Source organism: Charadrius vociferus, unplaced genomic scaffold, assembly GCF_000708025.1.
Source record: "Charadrius vociferus isolate BGI_N301 unplaced genomic scaffold, ASM70802v2 scaffold477, whole genome shotgun sequence".
NCBI lineage: Eukaryota > Metazoa > Chordata > Aves > Charadriiformes > Charadriidae > Charadrius > Charadrius vociferus.
In genome coordinates, this window is record NW_009649449.1 from 3,283,726 (window position 1) to 3,303,541 (window position 19,816).

A 19,816-nucleotide genomic window follows, 5' to 3' on the forward strand; every position below is an offset into this window, starting at 1 on the left:
AAACTGCTTAAATTTGAGGAATCCTCTTCCCTAAATGCTGTCTTGATCTCATTCCATATTGTTTTGCACTCACTTGAATTCGGCTTTCAGGTGCACGTCAAAGAACCCCAAAAACTCCAGGTGAAACAAAAGAAGCTGTGCCCTCATTACTGACCAACCTCATCAATCAGCCTCTAGTTGAACTCAAAAGTCAGGACTGCCCTCTCCACCTGCACTCCCCCTGCTTGCACTGACTTGTGGGTTGAGATTCTCAAAGTTGCGACTTAAAATCAGGAGGTTAAGTCATTTCAAAATGAGCATCTAAATGCCATTAGAAAATCCTGTTATAACAAGTTTAGACCTGGTTTGGAGAATGGTTGCTAGTTGATGCATACCCAGTCTGATGTCTTCGCTTCTGTATTGAGTCAGATCTGTTGTGTCGACTGTAAATTCTTTAAGATTTACATCCTTCCTGAAAAAGAAATAACAGTGAAAAATGGTATTATCACATCCTTTAATAACTGATTCCTTTCACACTTTTTCACAAGAGCTTTCCTAATACTACTTTAGAGAATTTAATTTATCTTGTTTATTTGCTATATATCTAGAGAAAAGTTGAAAAAAATCCAGAGAAGATTGCATTCTCTATTAAGTACTAGCAATTTTCACAGCAATCCTTACAGAATCCTTTCCAGTTTCTACCAGGCTTCCCTGAAAAAAGCATGACAGCCACATAACAATATTGGCAGCCACTGTACATGGGTGCTTTTCCTGCCTTTGCCCCTAACCTATCAAACAGATTTCAGAAGGTCATGCTGCTTACTAGTGAATCTGGTTCTCCTCTCTCTTCCTTTTACTGTATCTTCTATTAACACCTTGAGATGTCTGGCTAGCTGGCTCTTTTTTTGTTTGTCCGTCCAGAGCTTAGAACAATGGGGGGCCAATCTGTACTGGACCTTCCCCATCTCTTCCACTTTTGTAATAAAAAATAAAGGAACCCAACTACACAACCTTGGCCCCAGTCTCACAGTAGAGTTTACAGTAGATCTGTGCACTACCCCTTCACCACTAACTCCTAATGACATCTCACAGAAACATGCTCTGTGAATCAGTTCCCAAAGCATAATGAGAGGAAATGCAATTGCCAAATCAGCACTACAAACCATTCTCTCCTTTCGTACTTTGACAGTGTGGAAGTTGCTCCCCGATATGCAATCATTATGCAAATCTCTGTTCCTGGGAACATTACACTAATAATGACTAGAGTGTAAAGCTGCAAAAGAATTGGTGGAAAGCAATGAATAAACTCTATCAAACAGCCTATGCTTCATGTGGCTTTGCTTGTACTAACCAGATCCTCAGCTGTTTTAGACACTTAATGACAGCTGAGACTTGGGGCCCATAAGTTCATTGTTATGTATTCTAATCACATACAGTAGACCCTGTGTGATTATACTTACTCTCCGTGTTTCTTCACATTGTATTCATAACCTAAACAGGGAGAAGAAACAGAATGAGCAGTGGTATCCAGTCCAACCTCTCCCTCCCAGACAACAGCGATAACAGTAACACCTAGTACTTATTCACAGTGCTCTTTATCGTGACGGTTACAACAAACGTTCCCACAATCCCTCCAACACATGAGAATTCATGTGTGTTCCACTGCCGCAGGGAGCTTCCCTCTCCTTTACTCACCAGCTTTCCAGTGGTTTTCCCAGATCTATGGATGATCAGCCATGAGAAACTACAGCAATTAACGTATTTCATTTCTGTCCACTTCCCATTTATTACAAAAATATTAACCACACCTGTCATCTCTCGTGTGCTGGCGCTGCACTTGCCCACCCCCAGCTCATTGCTTAGCCCTGCATCCATCACATGCTACAGACGCTGGTCTTCATCCGCCTCCCACGTGCCAGGTATCTAACTACGCTCCTGTCTCAGCCCAGCCTGCAAGAAGTGATGATTTCAGGCTCCTCTTTTCCATCCAAAGGCCAGGACCAGGAGCCTGTCCCCTCTGTGACCATAAAGTAACTTCACTTAAGTCACTGGAGATAGCCCCATTTTGTGTTGGTGCTAATCTCCTCACACGTAAATAAGTATGAACATGATACTGCAACAAACACACCAGAAGACAGACATTCCCTGGCATTTGCTTTTTGTGTGGCATCCAAAACTATTTGTGTGGAAGTCACCAGAAGATCTCAGTGTCCATTTATCTAATTACACACAGAGTCACCCAGCAGGGAGTCCAGCAAGGACTTAGCATCATTCCCAAAGGATGCACGTGGGCCTTCTGCTCTAAATGTATTCCACTTGTGAAGAGCAACTATCTAGCGGTTCTCATTTTCTTCTCCCTTACAACAGATCAACTCAGCAAATCAAGGCCTGGAAATTTTTACACCACACTAATGAATCTCTCTTGGCATCAGCACCTGCAATGCCTCCCCACTGCGTAGGTCGCTGGTTTTCCAGCAGAGGATCACTGCCTTCAGCCTTGTGCTTTGCAGTAATTATTTGCAGAATCAGCTCTCCTGTCATGAGATATCCCTATAAGCACTACAGGGCTGCTCTTTTCTAACACTTACCTCTCTGTCGGCGCTTGCGGGTGACGAGGACAACAATGATGAGGAAGACAATGAAGAGCAGCAGAGTTGCCAGGATGTAGCCCAGCTGCTGGAAGAAGTGCACCCGGCTCTCAGGGATGATGACATTTATTACATTGTGGCCCCTGACAACGTTTGGATCTGATGGCAGAGGAAAAGGAAAACAGGCTGATAATTGTAATTGGTGTCCAAAGCAAAGCACATTCACACGTAGGCCCATATGTGGACCCAAAAAGCATGTTCAGTAAGAAACTCCTCTGAACTGCATGAAGCAAAGGGCAAATGGCTGCTAATTTACAACATTCTGCGCCTTTGTCAGACGGAAAATGCCTGTGCTCTTCACAAGCCCATTACACTTCCCAGGAGCACGAGGTATCAATAGTGACTGTCGCACACTCCCTTGCTGCTGCCTGGCTATCAGCATGTTCTTGCAGAGGGGAAGTCCAGACAGAAGCCACACTAGACAGCCCCGAGTCCTTCTGCAGGGTAACACAACCCTCCTCTGGGTCCCTTACAACACACACACTGCATTGCTTCGGCTCCAGACAGCTAAAGTATGAAGCAGCCCCTCCCTGCCAAGGGTTATAATTTACAGAGTGGGAGGAATTTTCAATGCCAAAGAATGAGTTTCCTTTTAAATAAAATAAAAATCAATAAAATAAATAAAATAAAAACCCACAAAGAAAAGCCAAGATTCCATTCCATCTGTGGGTGCAGCAGCATTTCAGTTCCGCAGCACAGGGAACGGTAACTCAAAACTCTTACGTGGAACATTTTTGTAGATCTCAAATAAATAGGTCAATGTTTTACACATATAAAGAGGAAGCGACTTCTCTGCTTGCAATAGTCAGAGGAGTGGACAAATCCAGCTCAGGCACAGACAGCAAACCCATAAGACACACTGTGTTCGTGGAGGCTTTTCTCTTCAAAACAGAGGTGACAGTGACACCTTCTTCCCCTGACAAGAAACATTCACAGAGCACCAGACAAGAACCAGTACAGAGTTTGGGCCCACCATTCTCTTGGGAGTTTAACCCCGTAAATTAGTCAAGGGGAACAAGGGGAAAGATGGGGGAAAATACGCCAAATGCCACAGTACCGTCTAACAGATATGTTCTAACACGAGAAATATTGACATTTTTGGAACTGCTGGCACAGTGACTGGTTCCAGTTTGTCGAGTAGTTTGTTTCCAGTATCTAAAACCACTGACAATAAAATCAAATAAGATGATAGGGGATTGAAATAAACACTTTGAAACCAAAGATGATCGTTTGCTAATGCTAACAACAGTCCTAGAAAATCAAGAGGTTTTAGCATGTGCTCTGTTCCAAGAGCCCAGCACTCCACCCCAGCAACACTCCACTTTTTACTGGCATTGCTAGATGCTGTGTGCTCGCTGGCTACAGCGCTGAAAACTCCCATGTATTTTTCACCACTGCTAAGCTAAAAAATACCAAACCAAAAAACCCACTTGCAAAGCTGCAAACAGTATACGTGACCGTTCTACTTCAGCAAATCTCTGTATCATGAAGGGCTTCTCCAGCAGCTGCCATAATGAGATGGCAGCCACCGGGGCAGCTGTTGAGCCAAAAGTCAGCAAACATAAAATGCATTCAGTTCCTGCCTTTTTGGTTTCCCACAATACTGCAAGATTGGGTAGGAGCGGAGTTAAACTTTAGTCAACATTGGAGAGGTCACTGTAACAACAAACAGTGGAAATACATTCAATAACTTTGGGTCTCCTTGGCATACTCAATCGAGTAATACTAAAAATACTTGTCATAGGAGTGTTTTGATAAAGCATTGCTGATGGACGTTGAAGTGCATCACTGGGAAGGCAGTAGATTATATCCCGCTTTATAACTAAGGAAACTGAGGCACAGAGTAATGGTTGATTCAATCACACCCAGGAGATGAATGGCAGCCCCTAGAATAGTATAACCAAGATAATATTCCTCCTCATCCTAGTGTTATATCAGAATTTAAGCTGAGGCCATGAAGGTTTATTGTGTAACCAAGATCTGATCTTTCAGTGTGCCTCAACATGGCGTGCCCATCTGCCTCCAATTCACTCGCATGATCTGGTTTAACCACTGGAAAATAAGTTAGAACAGAGGCGTCTGTACATTACTTTACCAAAGCTTCAAGGGTCACATTCTTCTGCTGGGAAAAATGGAAAGCGCTCTACCAAGTTAGCTCACAAATGCTGGGTATGTTTGTGGCCCATTTTCTTTTCAAGGCTGGCAAAGGACTGAAAATAGTTTAGCAATAAGCATGAGACACAACAGATTCCATTCTTCAATCACTTGCTCCAAAGCAAATGCAGAGTAAAAATGCACTGAACTGGTAGACATACACCACATTTATACTGCTGAAACTGAGAGCAGAATTGAGCTCATGCTTATATTCAAAACAGGATGAAGTTTCCTGTCTGGAAATGGCTCCGGGCCTTGGAGCTATGCCAGAAACTATAGTTGCTTGCTGAAAAAGCTCATTGCTTTGCTTTTGTTATCTCCTGATGTTTCATTTTGGCTTTATGTTATATCCCCCAGAGAGTTCTATACAGTTTTTCATGGAATGGGGCAATATCTCCGCCTTTCCGGCTGTACACAAACAGGGCATGTCCCAGAAGGCTCCTCAGCAGCAGCGGGTCTGAAAAAGGCACTCTGGATGTCTCTGCTTCTTTCACATTCCCATCGACTCAGCACATTTTTGTGTGTGGTGCTCTCAGACCAGCTGAGTGTTCACTGCCCGTAGGGCACAAAGCTCTTCTAGGGTTGCTCTTTTTGACAGTGGAAATAGCTTTTCTCAGGAGGGCAAGTTCCTTCAACACTGAGGGCACTGCTGCCAAACTAAGACATCCCCAGCAGGTTAAATTAGTTGTAGGTTCTGTCTAACTTCTGAGCAAGCCGGTAACTATTCAGCAACTAGCAGGACAACATCCAAGAAAGAGAGGAATAAATTCCTGGGTGGGCAACTCTGAAAACAAGATCTAGTTTCCATCTGCACAATGTGATCTGGATAGGGCTCAAGGACAGCAAAAGGGCTGCAGGCATTGACACGGACATTTGTATGTCCTGGCCTCCACGTCAGCTCACCCCCGACAGCCTTAGTACTACTGCCTGGGTTTTCTGGACACAAACCTTAGTCCCAGGGGGGAGGTTTAGGTTTCTGTGACTTGAAAAAGCCAATTGCTAGAGAAGAATAGACCTATTTAAAAATGTATGAAGCATGTCAAAATTCCGTATTAAGCAGCCAATAAATATTAAACCACAATGAATATTTTAAAATGTTAATACGGAACTATACCCAAAAGACTTAAAAAAATATTAAACTTGGGATTTTCATTTTATTTTTCTGCCTGAACGAAGCATGATGGTTTTGAGTTTGGACAGGCTGTCAGATGATAGCTCACTGCAGTGGAAAATTTGAAAATTGGTTTAAGACAAAAAAAAGAAAAGCTGAAGGGTGGAGGAAAATTCCTGGTGCTTGATTCTGCACAGTCTGGCACCTTGCACAGCCTAAAGCCTCGTGCAAGGGGGAGAGTAACGCTTATGATTTACACTGGTGAGAACAGTGGCGTGTTGTAACAGCAAAGGCAGAGCAGAATCGATCTCCACCCCATACCTTCTCTAGTTACATAAAAGCAATCAGGAGAGGAAGCCTATTAGAGAAACAGCTTGTTTGCCTTAGGGCATGTCAGCATTGCAGAGCAGCAAGGCTGCAGAATTTTCCCTGGAGCAAAGAAAACAGAAGCTGGACATGATGTCACTACAGCACTGCAAGCAGGGTAATTAATGCTGATGGGTGGGACACTCCACTTTTGGTGCAGCACAGCGTATTTAAAGCAGCTCCACACAATCCTCACCAGTATTGCTAATCATGCAGCTCCAGGTATAACGACTAATGGAAATAGCTCAACCAACCAAGCCCATACACTAGAGCCATATACTGGCAGTGAGGGAGGCAAGACCTCATCTGCTCTTCTAACCTTAAGAGCAGGAATAGCCCCTGGCTCAAAGGACAGAAACCTTTATAGAGGAAACCTCAGTGTTGCTTTAAGTGGCACATTTACTTCAGCACTGTCTATGGGATCTCTGCAGGGCACAGGTTTGCCTTGACCACGCTCCCTCCTGCTGGCACTAAGTGATCCCTGCAGGCCACTGTGGAGGGACAGAAAAGGCAAGGTCATTTTGGCATTTGGAGCAAAGGCCTCTTGAGGTGATGATGGGAAGTAACGTGTTATGTTCCTGCCCAGTGGCTTACTGAGCTCTTTAGAGCTCAAAGGTGCAATTCTAGATACTTATCTCTTCCTCAATCAGGAGGACCACTTCCAGAGGCCACTTACCTATGGCTGGGGCAATGTTGTGAGTTGTGAGGTTTACCACCTTCTTCTCTCTCACTGGCTCTGTCACGGAGACTTGGTAGATCCTGCGCTCGTGCAGGCCACAGTAGTGATGGTGCAGGTGGCAGGAGTAAGTGCCTTCATCTGCACTTTCCAGCTCCGAAATCCGCAGGGAAAAGTCACCCAGTGCAAAGGCCGTATCAGTGATGTTCATCTTCTGACGAATGAAGAGAGGTCCGTAAGAACGGCGCTCGCCAGAGGCGTACAGATCAATGAGGCGGTCAGCCCGGTCATGAGGAACCCCTGGGGGCTGCCTGTCCCAGTGGACCACTTGTTGTTCCTCTTCACTGTGCCGTTCGGTCCAGATGTGATTACGGTTCACACAGGGAAGCATCACTGTGCTGCCTTCTAGGGCAACAATCACAGGCTTTTCCCCATCCCAGTACTCACTCGCATCCTCAGCTGTGGAGGAGACAATAAAAGTTGCGCAGCCATGTTACGTGCATCTTCACATACTTGTACTATGCTTAAGGATACCCAGGCACACCTAAGGTTGCTCTCAGACCCTGCAATCCTATAATACATCCCCTCTCAAGATCTTGAAGTGCCACAGGGGTAGTGTGCCTTGTTTACGCTTACTCAGCAGTTCGTAAAGAAACGCACCTCTATCTTCTACATCCTAGGTTAGTGCATTAAGCGAGACCATTTTCTTTTCCTTATAACTGAGATTTAATCTCTTGCTTCAGAAAGCAGGAAGTATATTCTCTCTGCAGACTAAGAATGGAATGAGAACAGCAGATTTCATCTTCAATACGCTGTATCCCAATTCTCCAAGCAGGAAATGCTTTTCTACCCACAAATGCCCTAATTACTGGAGGAGTTCAAGAAGCACTGTTTTGTATTTTATTATTGAAAAGGAATAACAGAAGAACCAAAACACAGATGAGCAAAGTGGGGCCTGCCTGGGTGTTTTTATTGCATAGAAGCTGTGAGAACAACAGCAGAGGAGATGCACTTCCCTACTATCACATCAGCCCCAGTAGCTTCACTTGCGCGTTATACAAAGGTCAATTTAAATGACACGGTAGTGATGCACGTGTGGCGTGGGTGGCACACACTGCAGTTGCCAACAGCCCTCAGAAGCTTGCTTTTAGAGCTGGTGTTGAGGTGTGGTAACTTGAGGAGGTTTTTTAACTACAGGCTTCTCAGGGTAAGCTCACCAACCAATATACAAGGCAGATCTTTGTGGCTAACCTGAGTGATGATAGATTGTTACTGCTGGAGCAGCAACAGGACAGTTAGCTAACTGGGTTGTCTAGTGTAAACATTTAACTTAACAGGCTCCATGCATTGTTTGGCACGTGCCAAGAAAGGAGAGAGGTTCATAAATACACACATTGAATAAAATTTCTGAAACTCAGGGAATCTGATAGCAAAGAGCATAGTGAGCACCACTGTCTCTTGACACTTTCCAAGTCTCTTGTGGCACCTGTGCCCTGAACCTGCAACTGAGAAGGCATGAGCAAAATCCTGCATCCATACTGCTCTCCTCCAAGACTAGCAGATCAGCATGCAAGGCGTACCGTGAATCCCTGTACAAGCCCCACTGTGAATTCAACGGAGCCCTAGTGGCCACTGGACTCCAGTCGCCAGACCAGGTCCCTTGCAGAAAGGAACACCAAGCTCTCTGCCACACCTACCTTTCTTGGTGATATCTAGTTGGATTTTCACAGTTTCGTATAAGTGGCAGTAGTGATGGTGAAGATTACAAGAATACGTGCCTTCATCACTCTCTGCAACATCTAGTAGAGCAGGGAAGAGAGGGGACATTAAATGTTTTATGCTGAGACAATGATAATTTTTGCCATTTATACTGTTTCCCAAATGCTTGTATAGATGCAAAAAGGCCTTTACATAACTTAGTTCTAACCCATCCTTATCACCAGGGTGGGCTAAATAGAGAAGAATCATCTCACCTGATATAACAATTTATTCCGTTTATTTGCTTTTGTGTGGAACGTATTTGTTTTAATAGATGGAAAGAGAAAGCCAATTTAAGTTTAGCTAAGAGCAGGCATAGGAAAAATTACAATCTTGGGTTTACAGTTCAGGAACTGAAATTCAGTCAAATGTCCACAAGAAGCCCAAGTGACTTTCAGGCAATGAGTTTTTACAAATTCTTTTTTAAAATGGGACTGTTTCAAAGTGAAATAAAACATTATTGACAGTGCTTCAGAGAACCTCATTAGACTGATATTTATCTATTTATTTATAGAAAATGCTCTGTAAAATAGCCATTTTCACTGAAAAACACAAAGTTAATTTAGTCATGCATCCTCCATTCTTCAGATAGCATAGGGAGAAGAGATCCTGTTCAGTACCTTTGATCACCAAGGAGAAGTTGCCATCTGTAAATGCATTCTGGGGCATGAATATTCTCCCTTGGTTGTAGGAGCTATATACACGCTGATCTCCAGCTGAGTACATGTCACATAACCTTTCCATCTTGTTATCTCCATAGTACTTGCTGTACACATCCCAATGGACTACACGCTGGCGGTCGTTCAGACGATCCTGGGTCCACACCATGCGGTAACTCTTGCAGGGCAGGACAGCCTGTGACCCCAATGTAGCACTGATATTTAACACTGACACTACAACACTGTCTGGGTTTGAGGCATCAGCTGGTACTGAGAGCCAGGAGCAAAGAATAAAAAACAGAGTTACCAGGTTAATGGCATGTGAAGAAGACACTAGAATAGGACTCAGATCTGTCCTAGAATCTCTGCACACCTTTCATCCAAAAGAAAGTAACTTTCAAGACCAACATAGAGCTCTCATGGAGAAATACAATAGAAAGCCACTTAGAAACACTGATTTCATTCAGTTAAAGCACTGTCTACGATGTCTGTTATCAGGACCATAGATTTGACCTGTGCTACCTACCCTTCCTAATCCTAACCCCCAGTTTAATCAAAGTTTAGAGGCACTAGTTCATAGGATTCATGGTTCATGCCCATGGAAGTTTGCGATAAAACCCCCATTGGATGGAATCAGGGTACGTCTCATTTCTACTCATGATCACAAAAACAGGCAGATTACAAAGTTGTCACTCACCTGAATATAAACAAACAGAACCTGTCAAAGCAAAAAAAAAAAGTGTTACTGACAACAAAAGGAAGAAAAAACTACAAACGCACTCATAGTCAGCAGCCATCTCCTCTGTTATTATTCCATCTATTCCTCCCTTCTCTGTTAATATACTTATTTAAAATGTGTATTGTGATTAAGTCCAGAGGCTCAGACATTGGTTGGTCCATGCTGGAGCAGACACTGTACACTTACAGCAAAAGACAGTGCCTGACCCAACAAACTTAAGCTTAAGAACAATGAGGGATATGCTTAGCCCACAACTGAATTTCATACAGCCCATGTCTTTATTCCATACCAGCCACAGATTTTTTTCCACCATGCTATTCAAACATTATACCAAAAGTATGTGTCAATGCATCACCCACAAAAACTGCCTGAAAGGCCTCTTCTGCTCAAGAGGAAACTATTTAACAAATGTTGTGCAAAATAAAAACAAGAACCCAAGGAGGCAGGAGCAGGCAGGGGGAAGGGAGGTGCCAGTATTATCTTGGGATCTGATATTGGTCCCGCATAAATAGCAAGGCACCAGCAGAAACAGTAGGGCAAGAACAGTTCATAGAACCATAGAATGGTTTGGGTTGGAAGGGACCTTTAAAGGCCATCTAATCCAAAAACCCTGCCATGAGCAGCGACATCTTCAACTCAAAAGTCCTGTCCAATCCGACCTTGAGTGTTACCAGAGATGGGACATGTACCACCTCTCTGGGCAACCTGTGCCATTATTTCACCACCCTCATTGTAAAAATTTCTTCCTTGTATCCAGTCTAGATCTACCCTCTTTTAGTTTAAAACCATTACCTTTGTCCTGTTGCTACAGGCCTTACTAAAAAGACTGTCTCCATCTTTCTTATAAGCGCCTGGAAGGGACTACAAGGTCTCCCTGGAGCCTTCTCCAGGCTGAACACCCCCTACTCTCTCAGCCTGTCCTCATTGCAGAAGGGCTCCAGCCCTCGGAGCATTTTTGTTCCCTCCTCTGGACCCACTCCAACAAGTCCATGTCTTTCCTGTAATGAACATTCCAGAGCTGGATGCAGCACTGCAGGTGGGGTCTCACCAGAGCAGAGTAGAGGAGTACTACCCAGTTAAAACCATGTTCGTTTTTGTGCTGTTTGAGCATTGTGAAATGAATGTGACAGTTTCATTTCCATGTCTGCCCCAGCAGACACCCACATCTCAGTCAACTTTCTCTGCAAAGGCAAAGGCCTGAATAGACTTGGAGACAGAGCTGAGCCCGGCTCATTTGCTGGGGGTCAGAGCTGCCCAAGTAGAGGGAAGTGGATCCACACTGCTGATGCACTAGATTGAGGGCCAAAAGATAACTGTCATCTCCAAGACTCCAAATCACACTCCTATAAAATTGATGGTGGGATTAATGCATTGGGGGAATTCTGTAACTCTGCAGGATGCTGAGTCTACCTGCCAAATGAGGAGGGATGCTACTTGGCTGTTTCGCTTCACGCTCCTGACACGCACTGTTGTCAGCACTCAGCTAGGCAAACACATCCTTGCTTTAGGAGCACGCCCCCAGCATCTCTCCCGCTCCCATTCCCGGTCTGCACAATTAACACTGTCATGCTCTGGATGCAACTGCAACTCTCTCCAACTCATGTGACTCAGATCTATGCCCGAAAAACTTTGCAAGAAATTAACTAATGTCTTTGTTTCTGCATTTCTCTGGTCGAGTCCCTCCTGCTTTTTGTGTAGGAGGAGTCTAGGAGGTCCCCTGGCATCATGCTTTTAGAGCACGATTCAGATTCCCAACACAATGACATCATTCATCTCTCTAACCAGTCAAGCACAATGGTTCCAGAAAGATCATTAGATGTTTTGTCCTGCTAATGTCATAGGCATAATGTCCTCCAGACAAAGCCTGTATTTTTTTTCAGCCTTGGAATTTACGCATTTCAAAAGAGAATAAATTAACTCCAGACTGGGGCTATTTTAACCACACCCCCAGTGCATGGGCTCAGAATAAACTCTGTTTCCTTTCCTCTTCCTATCACAAAACACTGGGCAGTGACACCAGAAAACAAAAATGAGCGGCACCATCTGTTGAACTTCCAGTCCAAAGACACCCCAAATGTAAGGGTATTTTTCTACATTTATAATCTCAGCATCACCAAAAAAAAAAAATAAATCTCGCACTGCTCTGGATGTAAGAAAGAGACATCCTACACAAGACATCATAATTCCATCATTTGATGGTCGCTCCTAACAGGCTGCAAAATGCTTGATGGCAAAATACAGTAACCTGACAGCTTCTGCTTCTGGAAGGCAAGACTTTGATTTCACTTAGGACAACAAAGGAATGACACAAAGCTATTTTACAGCACCAAATCTGCCTTCTCCAGAAGTCAGCCCCACTTGCAACAGGACAGCCAGCTCTCAGCACAACAGCATCCACTTGTATCAGTGTGACAAAGCAATGCCCATGGGCCTGAATTGATGGTGTTTTCCCTGTGGCAAGGGAACAACACAATATCACAACATGAACAGCAACTTGCGTGCTAGGGAGTGGTGTCCATGGGCTGGCTGGCTGCACAGCCAGCGCTTCCAGAGCCTTGCATTACTGCTCATCAACACCAAATTGATTTGGTGCTACAGAAACATCCTCTCCTGGCGCAGCAAGAGGAATGCATTCACTTTTCTCCTTTCCTCTTGCAAGTTAATGTAAAAAACATTGAGCCCAAATGCAGCATCGTAAATCTAACAAATTACAAAACTATTCACCTAAGCCTTCCAGTATGCTCCGCTCAGCAGCCTGTCGTGGCCCTAACCTAACAATAGCACTAACCCCTAGTTTTCTATCTTTTAACTGGCCTTACTGGCATGGTAAGGACCACCCAGGTCCTAACTCTCTATCCCACTCACACAGGCCTTTTGCCAGGCTGGGCTGCTGCAGCCCCGTCAGCCAGCTACACGCGTTTCTCCAGCACGCTTCCAAACACAACTCTCTAAAACAAGGAAGCAGTGAAGTTGTCTGTAATCTAACAGCTTTTAGGTAAGAAAACCTTATGTCTTGTAGGTTTTGACAGCTTCTGTTTCCCTCCACGGTTAAAGCTTTTGCTAGCAGCTCCCTAAGAGGTGGGGCAGGAGCACTCTTGCTCACTTGACAATTACACTCCAGGGTCTCTCTAGGTCTTCCCCTCGGTGACCAGGAGATGTTGCTTCCTGTTGGGAAAAGGGAAGAGTCTGTTGATGCCTTGCCTGCATTTTACCATACTGCTATTTTGACCTGTTGAGTGTTGCCACACAAAGCTGAACGGCACAAGGTTACAGTGACATTCTACGCTAGAACAAAACCCACCCAAGATGAAGGCATAGTTGAGTAGCGTGTTGGAGCTCAGCACAGAGACAAGACATGGAAGAGAAAGCGTTTTTCACTGCTGGTCTTTGCACTCTCACACAGATTCTGGACAGAAGCTTTGGGTCTGAAGCCTGCCCTTGGGCACCATTCATAGTCTCAGACAAAGTGGTAGGTGTGAATATCAAAAAGACAGCAGCATAGCAGCCAGCAAGCAAAGTTCTAGAAGAGAAAGCAAGCACAAGTCTTTACAAGAGACATGGGAACTGCACAAGACAAAGAAGGAAGAACTGATTGTTGTGATTGCCCAGCAATGCTGGAATTCAGCACACATACATCAGGTCATGGATAAGATTCAAACTTATTTGAGATGGCTGTAAATGAGATCACTTAGAAATCTAAGGAATCTGGAATGTCTCTGATGTCTTGTATGCCTGGAGAAAATGGAATTTAAAGAAGGAATGGAAGTTAAAGAAGGAATAAGCCTTTTTCACAACTGACCTTCAATAACCTGGACATAGAGCAGAAGTTAAAGAAGGAATAAGCCTTTTTCTCTTTTCAGTCTCCTACCCTCTGCTCTTAAGAGCTAGTTCTGCTATGCGAGACAAGCAGAGCAAACAAGACATATCCCCCAGCCATGCTTTTAAAAGTTATTGTTTGTGTAACGTGGTAGCTACTGAAAAAAAGCAGTGATATATCCATAACACAGCAAAGTTGACAGCTTATGAACTACAGGATTGGAGTAAACTGGAAGCAGTTATTTTGGTGAGTCACGCTTCCCAATCTGCAACTGCAAAAATCAAGGAGTATTTATGTACCTAGTGAAAGCTCAGACTTTTGTAATCACAGGAGTCCAGGACCTAGAGCTTCAGAAACCACCAAATACCGTCATAGTTGTCAACACAGAACTCACTGTAGCTTTCAGTTTAAAATTTCAAATTCCATATGATGAGTAATCACTTTGACCTCTGTCTATGTGATGTACCCACAAAAAAACAACAAAAAGACATCTATATGCTGTCCCCTGACATGTTCTGTGCAGTCTCAGCAGAATCCCAGAGGTAATCTGGTCCCACAATACAGGAAGAGGAAAGCAGCCTGCAAAAGTGTTTCCTAATCCCTTGTAAAAGGCAGAGCCAGCTCTTACTTCTTGAATCCCATCCACTTTTCAAGTAAAGAATTAAGCCACAAAAACTGCAGGCAAACTAGAGGTAAAAGCCTCAGACTCTGAAAGACATCTTAGATACACACAGCTCTCTAGGCAATGTCCCTGGAGCAGTTCAGACAGAAATATGTCCCTTGAGTCTTGCCTGAACAATACCACCACTCCTCTCCTCCTGGAGACAGCTGCTGCCAGAGGGTCTGCTTCACAGATAGATGCATGTGCTCATGAAACCACTAAGTTCCTGTCTCATACTAGAGGATGAAAGACTACCAGAGCAGAAAAGGAAACTGCAAACACTGTAAGTGGTAGCCTGACTGCCAAGCGGCATATACACTCCAAGGGACATGGCAACACCAGCTCTACCTGTAGTGTTCCTGCTCAGCTCAGGAAGAGCCTTGCCATTGATGTCAGCAGAGCGAGGATAAGCTGCCTGGAACGGTGCCTTACAAGGCGATAAGCATCACTGAAGTCCAGACTGTAGCGATGGGCAGGAAAGAAAACCTAAGAAGTCACTGTAGAAGAGAGTGTAAGAACCCACCAGGCACGTGGGTTGAAACAACAGTCTGTGAGGTTGACACTCTGCTTGCCTGAGTAAGCTCAGCTCATTATTCCTTTGCACACCTCCACCGGTATCTCCTGGTCTATCTCAGCCTCTTTTTTTCTTTTGAAAAAAGATAGCGACATCACCTTTACATTAGGGGCACAGAGGGATGGTCTGGTCCTAGAGAAAGGACACGATCTTCATTAAAACTGTATGTGTCAGATTCCTTATTTCTCCCATAAATCCCATTGTCTATGCAGTGGATTTAATAGTCTCTGTAGAGCCATTACACAATTATTGCAAAAACAGCAGCCTGCGCTACCAAGCTATTTCCAAATCCTTTTGGAGAATGGCAGCAGCTCTTCAGGGAGCTGAGCCAGCATCTAAGAGACCATCGTGGCTTATGATGTAGTAACATCAAGGTGACAGCTACACAAAATGAGCTCAGCTTTCTTCGGGTAGGCATTTCTTTAAACCCACTGGCCAGTAGCCAGGAATGACATCTGGGCCCATCTCGAAGAGGCAAAGGAGGAAAATAGTGAGCAACACAGTTCCACCTAGACATCTCCCATACACCACCTGCCCCTACTGGCCTGGAACTACAAGACTAAGCGTTTCAGTAAAACAAGGTTTCCCTTACAAGGACAACTGATGGTTGAGCCAGGCTTTGAACGGGGTATTTATCTAAGTCTATGTTTGTTTATTTTTAAAGGCTTCCTGGGACAACTTTCTCAACAGCAGTCTTCTGCTTTCAAAAAGGACATCAGGACTGGAGAGCTCTTAACCACTCATCTAATCCCAACAATTCCAACACCTCACTACAGGTAGGAACCTGCCCATGGATCGGCAAAAAGCAAGAATGTGCTGCCTCAGCAGAAAGGAAAAAGCCTTCTGTCTCTACAAGAAACCAATCGCCATCTTGGCCACTGCACAATCAGGATCCCTCACAGATTTGCCCTAACTTTCTCACAGACAGTTCAGCTATCAGCGCAGCTTTATAAACCCTTCTCTGCTTTGTGTACTTCATGTTGGCTGTAGGCCCACAGAATAGTTTGTAAAGCCATTCCAAACACAGTGCTGTTCCTCCCTGCAAGACATTAACACTTGAGGGTGTGGTTCCTCTCCAGAAGGGATCATCTCAGCTAATATGCAACAGCACAAATTTCCTCCTTTTTCCCCTTCCCACCTTCACTCATCATCTTATAACCTGTTTTGTGTGGGGATAGCAAGACTCAAACATCAGGACAGCCTAACATATGGACAGTTATCTCTCCAAAATACACCTGAAAAAAAGTCTGTCGGAGATCATCCATCCTTTGGTGGGATACTGTTGCCTCTACACAGTTCCCTCGACTGCTCTATAGCAACCCAACCTGCTATTCCTGCCAAGGGTGCTCCCCAAGCTCTGCCAACATGTTAAACCACGCTGGGAAGTAGCTGAACTGGTTGGTACTTCTGAAATGCAGTATGTGGCCTCTCCTCCTTCTCCAGGCTTAAGCCACCCCCACACACTGGTTTTCTGAGCCACTTTAACCCTTCTGTCCCTATGACTGTTCCCATATGTTGCCGATTCCTAAACCTTGCCTTGAGGCATTGCAAAACTGGGGATGATGTGGTGACATGGAAACTAGATTAATTGCGGACCGAACTGAGAACTCTTCGTCTTACTCCGTCTACGTACTGAGGAATTTTGCGAGGCTGAGGTGGCTAGCCACAGCCTTTCATTGACAGGGCTGTGAAAAGCAGGGGGGTCACCAGTCCCCAAAAAGCTTGCGCTCCTTACTTCCTACTGTCAGCACCCTGAATGAAGTCTCTCCATACTGTTCTTAGAGCTGTAATTGCTGTTTTGCTCAGAGGTGCCTTACTTAGAGCCCAAAGTGTTGCAAATATGGATTTGCTGGGGCTTTGCAATTAATCTTCAAATCTTCTCCTGCCATCCAAGCCTTACTGGGGTTTCTCTGTTTAGCTTGGGGTCAGGTTCTCAGGACCCTGAATTTGCTTTCAGGTCTTACAGAAAACTCTGTGATTAGGAAAAAGGTACAAGTCATTCTGTTATTGTAAGCTCGTCAGACTTGTCCTCATCCCTTTCTTGCACCTTACCCAAAAGTGAATTCCTATGTCTCTGTCTTTATGCTGACAGGAAAAAAAAACACCACCACCACTTTAATTTTTTCCTCCATCCCGAACACACGCACACACACGTACCAGCTGTTTCTGCCTCTTCAAAAGTATAAAATAACCTCGGATCCTGTAAATCTGACTCTGTAAGCTTTCTGTACTCAATTCAAGCTTATTGTTTTCGAATTTGCTTATCAAAGTAACTGATAGAAAAAATAAGATTGCACAAACATGCTGAATGGAGTACTGCTTAAACAACCTCAAACATTTCTCCATTCTCTCTCCTCTCCAAAAAGCATGAGAAATCCATGAATCCCTCCCCTCACAGACGAAAACACAGCTAACTTAGGAACCTCAACAAAATCTTACAAAGATAGCAGTTCAAAATCTTCTAGCTAACCTCCAGCCCCGTCCTCTGTAGTTGAAATAAAAACAAGTAACATCATGCCGATCAGCTAGGAGCTTACTTTGCTGAAGCAAAATCTGCCACAGAAGGAGTTTTGCTAGTTGCTTCATTTCTTCAGCTTCTCCGTGTTTTCGTCTCTCTTGAAAAACAAGTTGAAGACTTTTTTTTTAACCTTTTTTTTTTTTTGTAACTGGAAAACACTATGACCTCATCAATTTACATCCAGAAAGCTGTGGACAGCAGCTCATATTCTGCAGGATTACTCCACCTACAACTTCCAATTCCCCACCTCCCCACTCTGCTCTCCCCCTACACTCACACTCCACCTCCTTCCTTTCCCTAACGCTTTCTGCACAATTACTACGAACACCCACTCTTCTCTTTCCCCTCCCTCTTGGACCTTCTGATCTGCCCCTGACTTTGATGTAAAAGTTTTATCGGGTAAAGTTGGTTCCACATAGCTCTGGTCTCGCAAAACAATCTTTCTCCCTCCCCCTAGGGATGGAACTAATTTTCCTTGTGCTTTACTTGATCCAGCTGTTCCTTCCTTTGTTTGACACTCATCCAGCTGTCTGCTTGAGACTGGATTTATTCTGTTGCCTTCAGTGGTTTTTTGATCTTTGTCTCCTCATATGGTTTTACTTCATGCTTAAGTCTCAGAAGACAACCTAGAAAACAATATTTACTCTGTCCTGTGATTTGTAAGGAAGGGCTTAATAGCAGCTATCTTAGCAAAAGGATAATAATGACAGACTGAATATGTCAGAGTTTAGGGCAGTGCAGGCAAAAGAGCCTAGAATGCAACTAAAAGCCCCAGAACACTGCAACATGGGGAACAGGTTTCCCCATCACAGAGGCCAGAACACAGAAAGCTGGGTCAGATTTAGAACTTCTGCCTTCAGCCCTTCGTATAAGAACTGACCTACACTAGTAGTTGCCTGACTGGCACTGAGACAAACAGCCAACACATCGCAGTCACCTTAACCACAGACCACCTGATGCACTGCTCCTCTTCTCCTTTGTGTACTCCTAATTCCAGCCCTGATAGCAGTGCCGAGACACAGCAACAATGTCAAGCAATGACTGAATTTTCATCAGTCTTTGCTCAAGGGAAAGACCTTTAAATTACATTAACCAGTTCCTAAAGCCTGTATGATGTATTTAGCTGTGTTTATACAGCCTGCTTCACTGCGTCCCACAATGATTAACACAGTCAGCTGCTCAGAACAATCAATGACAAACAGCAGATAAAGAAGCGGCAAATTCTTAAACTCCAAACACTGCTTCACAAAAGAAATTCTGCATACGCCCTTTATGTGTACACACTTACAGACCCGTTAAAGTTCAGACTGCCTTAGTTTGCACCTGCAGACCAGAGATAGTCATTGTTTTTTCAGCTTAGGGGATTACTTCTTTAGATGCTGCAGGATGTGCAGAGGGGACAGACTCCTTAAAATGTAAGGGCTAACCAAGGACGGAATGAAATTGTGGCCTCATGCCACCATTTAAATAGTTCACTCTACCAGCCTAACCTGAAGAGGGCAGGCACCTTCACAGGGAGTGGGAACAGCTTAATGCACTGCTGGCTGAACCATTTAGAACAGGCCCTGGACTGGTTTAAGTCTCCTCTGCTGACTCTGTAGGTGTTAAGACATTTCTCTTCCACATCAATCCAAGCCTGAGTTCTGAAAAAAGCAATTCATTTCCAGTGGAAAAATTTATTTTACTTTCAAGTGAGACGAGATGGTAAAAGACACTGAGTCAGAGTGTTCACCGCCCTGTTCCATAAAGCACCTTCGGATATGGGTAGGAAAGGCGTAGATGTTGCTTTAGACTTGTAATATGGCTCCGTCTGAATCTGGCCTTGTGCATGCCTAACAACCTAATCCATGTACATGACTGAATTAGCCAGGAGTCTTTTAATACAAGACTTGCAGGAAAATTACACGTGTATGAAGTCAGAAAATAGTGTAGCTGCTGCTAGTATGTGTTAAAAAATAAAATATGGTAAAGCTTTCTGTTTGCTTGCATTCTGGCATTAGATTATTGTTGTTTATGGTTAATGTTTAGTGGATTTAACAATACAATCAAGTTAGTCATCAAGTGGAAAATGTTGATGAAAGGGAGTTAAAACTTACCATTCTTAAACGTCCATCTGTAGAACAGAGCTAAATATATGTGGGACTCTCATAGGAGAG

General features: G+C 44.1%; 1 protein-coding gene across 1 annotated transcript in view; it reads right to left on the minus strand.

Annotated features, from left to right (window-relative positions):
- MXRA8 (matrix-remodelling associated 8) overlaps nt 1–17,826 on the minus strand; it is a 20,150-nt gene extending 2,324 nt beyond the window's left edge. The window contains exons 1-8 of the mRNA XM_009889589.1: nt 17,680–17,826; nt 10,049–10,069; nt 9,313–9,621; nt 8,632–8,733; nt 6,935–7,393; nt 2,568–2,726; nt 1,440–1,470; nt 375–451 (exon numbers count right to left, since the gene is read on the minus strand). Of these exons, the coding sequence (XP_009887891.1) occupies nt 375–451; nt 1,440–1,470; nt 2,568–2,726; nt 6,935–7,393; nt 8,632–8,733; nt 9,313–9,621; nt 10,049–10,069; nt 17,680–17,728 (1,207 nt within the window). The 5' untranslated portion in view covers nt 17,729–17,826. The remainder of the gene's footprint in view (nt 1–374; nt 452–1,439; nt 1,471–2,567; nt 2,727–6,934; nt 7,394–8,631; nt 8,734–9,312; nt 9,622–10,048; nt 10,070–17,679) is intronic.
- Between the last annotated feature and the right edge of the window lie 1,990 nt (nt 17,827–19,816).